This window comes from Xenia sp. Carnegie-2017, unplaced genomic scaffold (assembly GCF_021976095.1).
Source record: "Xenia sp. Carnegie-2017 unplaced genomic scaffold, XeniaSp_v1 HiC_scaffold_16, whole genome shotgun sequence".
Taxonomy (NCBI): Eukaryota; Metazoa; Cnidaria; class Anthozoa; order Malacalcyonacea; family Xeniidae; genus Xenia; species Xenia sp. Carnegie-2017.
In genome coordinates this window covers 8,434,275-8,447,349 of record NW_025813469.1, presented here as the reverse complement: position 1 = coordinate 8,447,349, position 13,075 = coordinate 8,434,275, and the positions used below count along the sequence as shown (strand labels likewise).

Here is a 13,075-nt window from a genome sequence, read left to right as displayed (position 1 = left end):
TGTTGAACGAATTTTACTTGTCACTACACTTAAGATTATGCTTGTCACTTTTAATTACTGAAGAAAGAAATTTTTGCGAGCTATTTCGATTCACTCGCAAACAGCGAGTTATTTTATTCACTTGCAAACAGCGAGTCACTTATTCACTCGCAAACTTCTCACACTCGAGAGTAACTCGCAATTGACTCGCGAGTCACTCGTCCACTCGCCACTCGATACTCGCGAGTCAAGTCAGGTTACTTGAGGTCGGTACTGTACCTAGTAGGGCTGAGTGGGGAAACTTTATTTGTTGATAATAGACTTTCCGAAACAGTTAAAGCCTTTCTCCATCCTCAATCAGCAAAAGCTTCAGAGGCAAAGAAAATAAAACCGGGTAGGTCGCACCTGGGTTTGCCTGTATGTTATTGGAAAATTTTTTGTTGATCCATGTGCAATATTGTTGCGGTTGTCAAAATATTCATATTTTCCTCTACTTTTTCATTTTCAAAACTAAGTCGGCGAAGAATGTATCTGTTAATTGAGTTTTGTAAACTGGCTTTCTATTGATCGGTTTTCATTACTTTAGGATTTAAACTCTTCTTTAATTTTCTTAATATTTTATAGAAATGGCATGAAGAAAGAAACAGTCACAGTGAAGAAAGAACGAAAGCCAGAGAAGACGCAGAATAAGGTTAAGAAAAACAAAAAAAAAAAACCAATACAAATGAGTTTGTTTTTTCCTTTGAATGTTGTTTAGGGAAAGCTCAAAAATCTAATGCCCGTATTCTAAAAGCACATTCTCGCGCCTGTTGTGGGCAACTTAAAACTTGCGCTTTTTTTAATCAATGGCTAAATTTTTGCAAGAACATGTTAAAGTGAGCAATAATTAGCACGAAAATTCCATCTTTGATTAATTATAACATGATTTTTCAGTCGCATTCGATGGGAGTGTGTTTGCGTGTGAGTGAAATTTTAGAATACGGGCGTAAGTTTGGATTTTTTCTTTGGTAGTCAAGTTTAATAAATCCTGATGGTAACATGAGCGACAGCGACTATGATGACGTTTCACTGGTGAGTTGTTATTATTACATCATTGGTATTGTTTCCAAAGTGCGTACGAAAGGAAAATTTTGTTATTTGTCATTCCCAGGTTTCCTGGAAAAAGTACAAGGCACTGAGCTTTATAAATTGATTGTGATTTCAAAAAATTCGTGATCTCGTGAGAGAGAAAACCTTTGGGAGAACCCGAGAGTAGGCGAAACCCTAGACCTTCGGTCTTGGGCTTGCACTGGTTTGCTCTCGAGTTCTCTCAAAGGTCTGCCCGTGTTTCATAAGCCTACGTAAACACAGTAAACATCTTTTATTTCGAGTGATTTCAGCGCGGGTGACCTGGCCGCAACGTCAAACCAGATCTGTTATCAAATCCTAACAAAATAGCCTTCGCGGATTACATAAAGGAACATTTTTGTTTCGTAAGCACTTTAGTGTAGTACCTTTTTATCATATATTTGTGTTGGTCTTTTGTTTCATATACTCTTTTTTATCGTCTCGCTTTTTTTTATTTACATCATTTTTTATTTTGTAGATTTCTCGAGCCAAACAGACGTAAGTTTTTATGCCATTACGCTCATTCTTCATTAGGTGTAGATATACTTGAGGGGGGGAGGTGCAGGATATTGATAATTTGTTTATGATGTATAAATATAACAGAAATACTGCGGGAGAGGGTGAAGGTTCGGGAGGTGGAAAATTTCTTTATAATACGTACATAAATATCACAAGCAGTTAAGCATAATGAATTTTGATTTGTTTTCCAAGAAATGGGTTTTCACAGGACAATTCCCATTTATGATATACGAGGAACAGAATTCAATAATAAAAATAGCTGCAAATCGTAAGCAAACTAGACCACCGCCTCCAAAATCATTCTGAATCCATTCCAGTACTTCAAGAATCTCGTGTTCCTCCTCAGTAAAATTTGCGCTTAGCACTGCCGCTCTTCCCTTACTGTTAAAAATGTTTCGTACCACGCTGCTGCTCACTTGACATGCGTGCTAAAGTGTTTGATGAATCAGCATTCTATACTTTCATTGAGTTAATTGCTTTGACTTGTCCTTGATTAGGAACGGTAACGATCAAGTAAATTTACTAATGAAAAATGCAGATGGTGAATCCGTGAAAAAAGTCAAAAAAATAAGAAGAGAAAACCCGTCAAACATCTCCCCGAAATCCGAGAAGATTCCGAAATTGAACCGAGAGGAACCGACGAAGAACACAAATTCGGGAACCGTTAAGAAATTGAAACTTAAATCGAGTAAAACTGATTTAGGCGTGAAAAAACAAAAACAGAACCTGGAATTCATAATTCTGAACACAAGTCCGACAACTTAAAAAGTTCCAAAACATCCGTAGTTAAAAAATTTTCTTCAAATTCAACGGTTGAAATAAAGAAGGAAAAACAGAGCACGCCTAGTCCTGCCAAAGCAGAGAAATTAACCTCCGCAAAGTCCAACACAAACTTAAAAAATGAAAATAGCGGAAACGTCAAGAAGGATGGTTCCTCAAAATCAAATGTTGCAAAGAAATCCTCCTCAAATAGCTCCTTGAAACTTAAAATTAATAAAAAAATGAAGAAGGAAGATGCGTTGGAGACTGGAAATGGCGAGGAAAATGACCAGGGGACAAAAGAAGGAATGAAAAAAGTCGATAAAAACAAGGAGGAAACGTTAAAGAAAGTGAAGAAGGAAAGAAGTTATTCAGATTCAGATGAAGATGATGTGCCATTGGTATTTTTTTTACTTTGTTGTTTAACGTTCAAAACCACATTATCATTTTATTCGTACGTCGAACATTCACAAGAGAATCGATTGTTTTGCATTTAGAAACAAAGTTTAAAAGTCCTACAGAAATCACAAACTTGCGAATTTAACGCGTTTCCAGGTTTTCATGTCATGTAACTTCGGTGTATGAATGAAGCATTGATTTGAATATAACTGTCATGTAAGCTCAGCAATGTCTAAATAAAGCTTGCCGTCCAGTTATGTTGTCAGTTAAATGGCATAAAGGTTCCGGGGGGGAGGGGCACTTTGTGTTTTTATTGGTTTTTATGCGGTCCCTCATTTCGTTTTGTTTTCTTTTTTTTTTTATTTATGTCGAAAAAGGCTTCAAGGTTTGTAAAACAAAACCTTTTTCCAATGTTTGTCATCCATATCGTTTAGTCTTAAAGATTTTTTGGTATTCAGGACGAAGATTGGTTCGCAAAAAAGCAATCTGTCAACCAAAGAAAACGAAAAGACTCAAATGACGAAGAGGACGAAGATGATTACCAGCCAGCAGTATTAGATCAGCGATTATGTTTTTCCTTTCTCTCGTAATGTTTATCAATTGGTTGCAAATCTTAACCATTCGCTGCAGAAAAAAATAAAGAAGAAATCTGATGTTGGTGTTAAAGATGGCGCGAACAAAAAGAAGCAGAAGACGACCAAGACAAGTAAAGAAACGACGAAGAAAGGAACAGAAACTGTGAAAACGGTATAACTATGTTTAGGACTATCTTTTGTAGTAAGGGGTTGTTACTCATGCGTGCTTAAATTATAGGAGAAAAAAGAAAAGAAGGCTGAGGAAGTTTGGAAATGGCAAGTAAAAGTTTCCAAAATGCGTGAGAATCCTGGGCACGACTCTTACCCAGTGAACTGTAATATTAACTGGAACGCTAATTGCTCCGCCATCTTTGAAACCAATACTGATGCTAGTTTTTCTGCGTTTTTAGAAGTTCCATAATACTATTTTCGAAAATAAACAACGTTGTACATAAAATACAGTGGCACAAATGGCCATAATACGTTTTATCTCACGAGATTAGGTAATTTGCCTGTAAACGCAGATAAAAAGGTGGCTTCAAAATGCCCTTTAGCCCAAGTATTGGAGTTAGCGTTCCAGTTAATATTACAGTTCATTGTTCTCACTTCAACTCGTGTTTTTGTGCTGCAGGTGGGAGGAGGAAAAACATCCGGAATGTATAAAATGGCTCACACTAGAACACAAGGGGCCATACTTCCCACCGGAGTATGAACCTCTTCCTCATGATGTCAACTTTTACCACGACGGTAAGAGCTTATGATCATATTTTTATAACATAGTATTCATTGTTATGATAAATATTTAACTTGAAAAGGAATAAATTAATTTTATAGCATTCTTTTATTTTCGGTTGTCATTCTTTAGGTGTAAAAATAGAACTTTCACCCAAAAGTGAAGAGGTTAGAATATATTGTTGCTCTATTACCTTAAAGAGTGTAGTTGCCATGGTAAATGGCGATTATATGTCGAGTTACTCAGTAGTTAAAAAATGTGTCTAAGGTCATGCTTTTCGCCCTTTTTCGGCTGTTTTATGGGACCCTGTGTTACAGGAGTAGAAATAAAATGAACTAAATAAACTCCACATTCTTTTCTCATATCCGAAAGCAATGCTGTTGAATTCTTGATGCATCTTAAATATGGATTCAGAAGAGAGTTGTGTACTTCTCAAGTACAGTTCGGCTACCAATTACTTATGCACAAAATACCAATTTACCAAACAATTAAGCAAAAGCATTACTGGTTAGTGTTCAATTGAGCACACTTTCAAAAATATCCCTACGATAATATGTAACATAATTGGACAAAAAACTCTTGAATGCTGCATTAACAAGTAGCCATTGAAATCCAACCAAGAACACTCTTCCCCAAACCTACAAAACCATCGTGGATACATCTTTGATGTATCTCTTTATTATTTCGAGTTTCTTTTTCATCAGGTGGCCGGATTTTACGCAAAGATGTTGGACCATGAATACACGTCGAAGAAGATTTTTAACGACAACTTCTTTCAAGATTGGAGAAAAGAAATGACGGATGGAGAGCGAGGGACGATTAAAGACCTCATTAAATGTAATTTCAAAGAATTTAATGCTTATTATGTTCTGGTAATGATAGTTTTTCTTTGTGTTGTAACTATGGAAATTTTTTGACCAAATTATTTTGAGCGGTGAACTGACATTTTTGATAAGTGGTAAGAAAGTTGACTGGAAGAGTGTCAACAGATGTTGGATAATTGTCTACTATCCAAAATATGATTCTTTTTAATTTTGACGATGAAAGAAGCAGCGCTTTTTATCTTATTGTTTTTGTTTGTTTTTTTTACTTGAACCATATCTTGATTGTGAAGTTTTCTTGCTCTATAATTTATTGTATAATTCTGAATTTAAATCTTGCTAATTTAAATACATTATCTCCCCAGATAAACTTGTGTTTTGTGAAGTATAGCGTCCACTCCCCCAGCTAAATTAACAAACGGGTTACTGTTCATTAGTTCGTGTTTCGTAAAACACAGCCCCAACCCCCCTGATGCTATTTAACTCCTATTTATTTCCTGATGTTTGTGTTTAGAAAAACGAAGCAAGGAAAAACATGACTAAAGAGGAGAAACAAGTCATCAAAGCAAAGAAGGAAGAAATTTTACAGGAGTATGGCTACTGCATGATGGATAATCATCGAGAAAGAGTGGGGACTTTTAAGATCGAACCTCCCGGGCTTTTCCGAGGAAGAGGCGATCATCCGAAGCAGGGGAAACTGAACAAAAGACTCCAGGCTAAAGATTTCATTATTAATATTGGCAAGATAGTGATTTAGATCATATTTCGCGTTTGTTCGCGCAAAAGTATTCGAGTTTTTCAACTCCTCCACGAAAAATCTAGATTGTCTTCTTAATTGGTAAACAGGAAAATTAGTATTTCGAAAATAGTTTCGTAAAAGCACTATTGCTAATGCGCATTTAATATACACGACGACTTTTTTTAGAATAGACATGTTTCGACATCTCATGATGCCATCTTCAGTATGAGTGAGATATTAAATGATACAAGGTTCATATAAAAGTAATATGATACAGAAATTACAGCAATAAAATAGGAATAAGATAAATTAATGGACAGCGTCCGAGCGTATTATAAACTAAATATTATATTAATTTTAAAAACTTGAACATTTAGGTTTGGGTTAGTCTTGTTAATGTGGAGTGCTTCTTCTATTTTAAGGGAGAATGAGGTGTCGGCAGTGTCGATGATTTTGAAGCAAGAGGGTGAAGTTGGTTTTACATAGTGAGATTTAAGAAGGTGTCGGTAGATATGAGAGTTTTTGTCTGTTGTGGTATGTTCCCTGATTCTGGTGGATAAATGACGCAAAGTTTCGCATTTGTATCGGAAATTACATCCCGCGCAATTGAACTCATATACCACCATAGATTTAATCGAATCAGGGATTGGGTCTTTGAATGAGAAAAGGTCTTGATTTTGAATAATTTGAAAATTAGTCGGATGTCAATACCTGTACAGAAGCGTTTCTTAATGTTTTTAAGTCTGCGTTGTGTGTGTCGTGAGTAATGTCCGATATATGGTAGTTTGAAATATAGAGTTGTTATTTTGGAATTTTTGTTTGTGTTGGTTGCGATCGTCGTGTCAGGAGTTTCAGTGTCTAAGTTGAGATTGTTGCTTTGTTTGTTGTCGCGATATCGTTTTACGGTTCTGTTAATAAAGTGTAGTGGGAAAGAGTTTCGTAAGAGAGTTGATGTGATGTTTTTTATGTCTCGTTGAAAGCCATTGTTCGTATTGTTTAGTTTGTATGCTCTGTCGATTAGTGTGCGTATAAGTCCGGTTTTGTATGAAAGTTGTGTGAAACTAAAATAGTTCGTCAGAAGTCGTGTGTACGTTGGTTTGTGGTATGTAGATGTTGTACAGCTGTCGTGAGATTTTGTTAGTAAAATGTCAAGAAATGGCAGTTAGTAGTATAAGACATGGGGGCTCTAGCGCAAAATAAGACCATGGTTCAAAAGGGTAACCAACACAAAAGGTCATGTAAAGAAAGCTATGCAAAAAAGTCATTGTTTTAAAGTAGTGGGAAAAAGGCCATGTTTTAAAGGGGAACCAACGCAAAAAGGCCAGGTAAACAAAGCTGTGCAAAAAGTCATTGTTTTCAAAGGGGGGTAAAAATCTCGAGGTTACAATCTATCGTTTAAAAATATGGAATCTATATGTTTTTGAAATATATAGATGTGTTTAAATTTTAAAAGCAGTCTTTACAAACAAATGTTAATAAAGCATCGTTTCGGAGGAAACTCGGCAGCGCAGATCACGAAGTGATCGAGCAGGGGGATGGAGTTTCCGAGAATTCTTGCGAGCCTGGTGGGTAAAAACTTCTAGCTAAAATTTTTGGCTCGCCCCCGTTTAGTCGATGAATTCGAAGAATTCGAGACTGGTAGAGGCTTAATTTATGCTCTTTAAAAACTATCTTTATAAATAAATGTTGATAAAGCATCGTTTCGGAGGAAATTCGGCAGCACAGATCATGATGTGATATCACGAAGTGATATTACTCCATGATCGAGCAGGGGAATGGAATTTCCGAGAATTTTAGGGCTCGGCGGGGAAAATTTTCACAAAGTGAAAATTCGGAGCTCGAAGTGGTATTCGATGAATATTCAAAGAATATTCGAGAATGGCAGAGGCTTAATATATGCTCTTTAAAAACTATCTTTAGAAATCAAGTGTTAATAAAGCATCTTTTTAAATCGTTGCTCGGGGCCAAGATTTTCAGGCATCTAAGCCTGAAAATATGAGCGCCACAGACACAGAAATGCTCTTTTCAAAATATGGAATCTATATGTTTTTTAATTTGTCTGTCAAGCGCGTGTCTTAGTGCATGTTTTTTTTTAACAATGGTTGTTTAATGTAACCAGCACATGTAAATATCAGCGCATGTATAATAATACAATGTTTTGTATAATTTTTGTTTTACAAACTATTTACAGCAAACAGTGTCACAGATGCTCTTTTACAAAACTATGGAAACTAAATAGCTGTTTTTTTTTGTCCGTCAAGCGCGTGTCTTAGTGCATGTTTTTAACAATGGTTGTTTAATGTAGCTAGCACATGTCACCAGTGCATTTTAATAATATAATGTAAATAATACAATGTTTTACAAACTGCCTGCAGCAAACAGTTATTACAAAAGGTATATATGCGGTAAACCGTTTTGTATTAATTACTTGTTACAAACAGTTATGTGATATGTAGTCAAACATGAGGAGCAGGTATGTATGATTTTACTCTAACAGAGGCCCACGCTACATGCTTACTACACATTATAACTGTTTGTTATTATTTAGTTATTTGAATTGATAAGATAATGACCATAAGCATAACTAGTACAACCATCATCTAATATGTACCGTTTATCATCAAAACAGCTGAGTGATACTTTATTAATTTCATAACTACTAAGTTGATGGTTTACACTTCTAATAGTTTTCATTGTATGATGTATTTGTTTCTTTTCAAATAATGTTTTTTTATAGTCTTCATGTTTTATTTCATTTCTAATAATATTTTTCTTAATTCCTTTAGCTTTTTTATCTCCTTTATTATCATATGTTATATAACTATACATTTTAGACCGAAGACCTACAAATTCAGTTATTATTTTTCCAGCGGCTTCGTCTTTCATTTTACCAATAACCTTTTTATTAGTGTTATCATGATATTGTGAATTTTCTGGGTAATCACTAAAATCAAAATTATCTTTATCAACCCAAAAATCTTGATAGACATCTTCAGTTTCGATTTCATATGTTAAACTATCTGTGTCTGTGAAAAGAAGTTTAGCTTTATCACCATACCGCTTCTTGATATAATTGTAGTGAAAATCATACATCAACGTTTTACTTAAATCTAAGATACACATCCCTACATATGAAGGCCTATTTAACAATAATGTTTCTTTGATCGTATGCCCAGCCAAAGGTTCTCATTGAAGATTTTACTACTTACATAAGTAGGTTTTGAAGCTAATTTTAATAATTTATTTTTATTAGTTACTAGTCTAACATCTACTCTTTTTCGTAAGTTTTCCATGGTCTTACCGAATACCAAATTATTCATTAATTTGAAGAAGTCTTTTTCAAAAGAATTTTTTGCATTAGTACTTTTCTTAGTATTAAAGTCTATGTATTTTTTCAACCATGGAGATTGATTAAATTCAAGTACTCTATGTACTTTTTTTAATTTTACCCCAAGATCTAAGTATAATTGAAGATTCCTTTAATGTAGCACATACTTGTATTTATTATTTAATGTAGGTATTAACTTATTAACTAAACCTGTTGATATATTGTAATTAGAAGCAATCGTCTTACAATATTTTAACAGCATGTCGCTAGTTACCTTAACTTTTTCTGGTGCAACAGGATAATCGTTATGTAGATTATGGAGTTTTTCAGGGTATTCTAAATCAACTTCTAAAATTAAACCTTTTTTACTATCTTCTTGATATTCAGCAAGGTTTAAGTTGTTAATCTGTTTCTCAGTTAACCATTTAAAACCACCAATAGGTAAGTTTTGTGACATAGCCCATCCATATAAATTGTTTGCGTCAAGATACATTATATATTTTGAGGGTTTATTCTTATCAAATGCTTCCATATGCTTGATATTAGCCTTACCATATCTATTAGAAATTAAATGAAACACCTCCTCTCATACCTTTTTCAATGAATTGAAACATGTCAATATCAGTCATTAGTTCTAATTTAATATCTGTCATTTTAAGCATAGCATCCCAAGATAATCCTGGTTATGTAAAATAATGACATGGATCTAATTTATAGTATTCTAAACATGTTTTTCTAAAGTTTTCAAATACATCAGTTAATAACAAAACATCTGATTTTAAATACAAATTATGGTAATCACCCATGCTTTGTATATCAAATGTATTCCAAACATTTTTTGCATGATGGTATTGTTCATCTGTTATATTTTCATCAGTAAGAATACTATAAAAGTCTTTTTTTGAAGGCAACCCCTCATCAAATTTTTCAAACGAATCTATGTAATCATATGGGTAAATACCTTTTTGTTACATTAAATTAAGTTTTTCACCTTTAAACTGCTTAGAGGTGTATTTAAATGATTCTTTAGGTAGGTTACTAACAAGCTTTTTCAGACTAGAGCTCATAAATTGAAAACTATCAATGAGGGTGAGATGGTTACCTAACATGAAAGCCATATACTTTTCCATGTTATTAGGTATAGCATTTATATTCATCTGAATATCTTCTCCTTTTTTGTTTTTGTATGTATGCTTCTTAACAATAGCTCCGATTTCTTGCACAACAAAGTGAGAGTCGTAATTACGTAGATTGTGAAATATTACTGGGATCTTTAATTTATCAGAGTCTATTCTAAGTTTTAAATTACAATCTTGATGAGCCGAGCCTCTGTATTTGCCAGTGATATGACAATGGTCTCGAACTCGAATATCTTTGTTAGTATATTTTTTGTTACAGATATGACATTCATCAGCTTTTTTAAATTCTTCATCATCAGTGGTCATTTTTAATGGTTTATTAAAGTGAGTTTTCATAATATTTTTACAATATTTAACTTCTTTTAACATCTCTTCCATAAATTTGTAAACAGCCTTTTCACCTCTATATAGTTGAATTTGTTTAGTAAATTGATGATCATAACAACATACAACTTTATAACCATAACCACAGTCAGTAAGTTTTTGATAACATTCTGTATACGATTTTTTATTATTTTGGTTACAACCAGATATCTTTTCTGTAATAGCCTCAAAGTCAGCATATATGACAAATGGTACTGGTTGTTGCTTATGATAGTTGTTGAATTTCAGTATGTTATTATTTTTATCAGGCATTCTTATTGATTGTATACCATTTATTAATATACAATTTTCTATATGGTTATTTAATATTTTTTCAGAACTAAAACATTGGAGACAACGCATACAAAAATGTTTTCTTTCTTTATGCTTTGTTTGATTGTACATAAATTTATTAAAATCTTTTATTAATACATAATGTTTGTTTTCATTATCAGTTATCAATAGTATTTCCATATGGTCTTCAAATTTTTCTTTTGAAATGAATAATGGATATGGTTGTTTATCTTCATAACCAAAAACGTTAATGTTAATTCTGTTTTGCTTTTCGATTTTATTATAATGTTTAACAGTCACTGGAAATTCAATCCCAGAGTAGTCTTATTTGTTAATATATTCTTTATCAGATTTTTTAATTCTCTGTGGGTCTTTATTTTGTGGATTAATATGTCTAATATGACACCATCTAAAACATTCATTATTATGGTTTTTAATATTAATTAATCCTTTTTTACTATTTTTAAGTTCTTGTGGTAAATTAATGTATGAAGATCGTTGTAATGGCTTGTATTTAACAATATTTAAATAATGGTTATCTACCGAGCGGATAAACCATCCAGAACCTTCTTTAGTGAATCTATCAATCTTGTTTAATATATTTTGTTCTGAAATTTGTAGTGATTCAGTAATATTTTCATTATTTGTAATTGTTAAAGCTGGATTGTTGAAATAAGCATTTTTTGTTATAAAGTTGGTCGTACCACCATCCTTTGTTTCTTTTTTACTAAATGTTACCTTAAGCGTTTCAACAAATTTTAATCCTGTCATTGTTGTTAATAATTCTTTAATATAATATGTAAGATACTTTCTTGTGCTTCGCATTTGTATTAATGGTACTTTATTGTTAATAATACTTATTTCATATGATTTAGTGTATCCTTTTATAGCATTGTTTGTTTCTCTTATTTTAACTCTTGGTGTTGGTATTGGTTTTTTATTTTTATCTGATAGCATCTTTGTTTTATTCTCATACTCTTTAACCATCTCTTTTACACTATTCCTTGGTTTTGGGACTGGTGTTAATAATGTGATTAATTCGTTTTTTCTAAGTCTTGAATAACGTCTCAAACCTTTTTCTTTAGCAATAACTCTTAACTGAGGTACAGTCATTTGTTTGATATTGGATTGTGATAGTACTTTTTGTACTGGTTTGGAAATTGAAGTATTATTAACTTCAACCCTAGGCTTTTGATTTAATATTATATTAGTTAAATCATTTCTAGTCATCTTTTGGAGCGCATCTCTATTAATCTTCTGTATAATATATAATATAAGTATGTCTTTAAGTACCTTTCGATTTAAATAATCTCTATTCATATATATACTATATATTTTATTTTTTTTTAAACGCACTAATTTTAATTATAGAAATAAATCTATATTTAAAACTTTTTATCAAAACTATATTATTTTAATTTTTTGAATTTCTTAAATGTTTTCTAGTTCTAGATGTAAAGTTTTATATGCTAAACTATTTGTTTTATTACATGAATCACAATACCATGGTTTTGACAACATATATGAAGTTCTATGTTGTTTAATTTGTTCTTTAGTATAAATTTTTAGCCTTCCTCTTATTAGGTTATCTGAACACATATATATACTAATACTATATATTTTATTTTTTAAATAGTTATTTAATGCGTTTAAGATAGATTCTAATAATACCATAAGCAGTTATATGAGGACCATATTCAAATAAATCAAATTTTATAACATGAATATCTGTATCTGTATTTTTAATTTCATAGTCAAATGTACAATCTTGCTACTCATGAAATCTATTAAACAGAGCATATGTTATTATATTAAAACATGGTACATAAGTATTACTTTTTTCTATTAAATCTGGTTTAAATGTCTTCAATATAATAGGTTCATTATCAACATTCATTGCACACATCACATGTAAAATTTTTTTAATATTTTCAACATTATATCTATTTTTTGAAAAAGATAACCAGTCCTCTGTATGCAACTCATATTCTTTATATTTAACTTGATCTTCTTTATAATGAAGTTCGTAAGTTAACGATTTAATATACATGTTTTTTTCATCCATTAATTTATTTAGTAAATCTAAACTAATTTTATTTTCTCTATACTTATATACATCTTTGTTTTTTATAACTTCAACCATTATATATAATTACTATAGATATTTTTTTTTTCAAATGCACTTTGTATATAAAATAGTAAATTTTTTATTTATTCAACTGAACCCAGTTGTTATAATAAGTACAGTTAATGTCTTTATCCCACTTAAGGATTTTATATACTTCACCAAATAATCTATCATCAAATATCTTTTTTGTCT

At 32.1% G+C, this 13,075-nt stretch overlaps 1 protein-coding gene across 1 annotated transcript; it reads left to right on the top strand.

Moving 5' to 3' along the window:
• The first annotated feature begins 3,430 nt into the window (after window positions 1-3,430).
• LOC124435976 (DNA topoisomerase 1-like) lies at window positions 3,431-5,649 on the top strand. The gene is made up of 6 exons (XM_046985906.1): window positions 3,431-3,469; window positions 3,577-3,614; window positions 3,970-4,085; window positions 4,204-4,238; window positions 4,776-4,943; window positions 5,407-5,649. The coding sequence occupies exons 1-6, from the start codon at window positions 3,431-3,433 to the stop codon at window positions 5,647-5,649; spliced, it is 639 nt and encodes a 212-aa protein (XP_046841862.1).
• The last annotated feature ends 7,426 nt before the right edge of the window (window positions 5,650-13,075 follow it).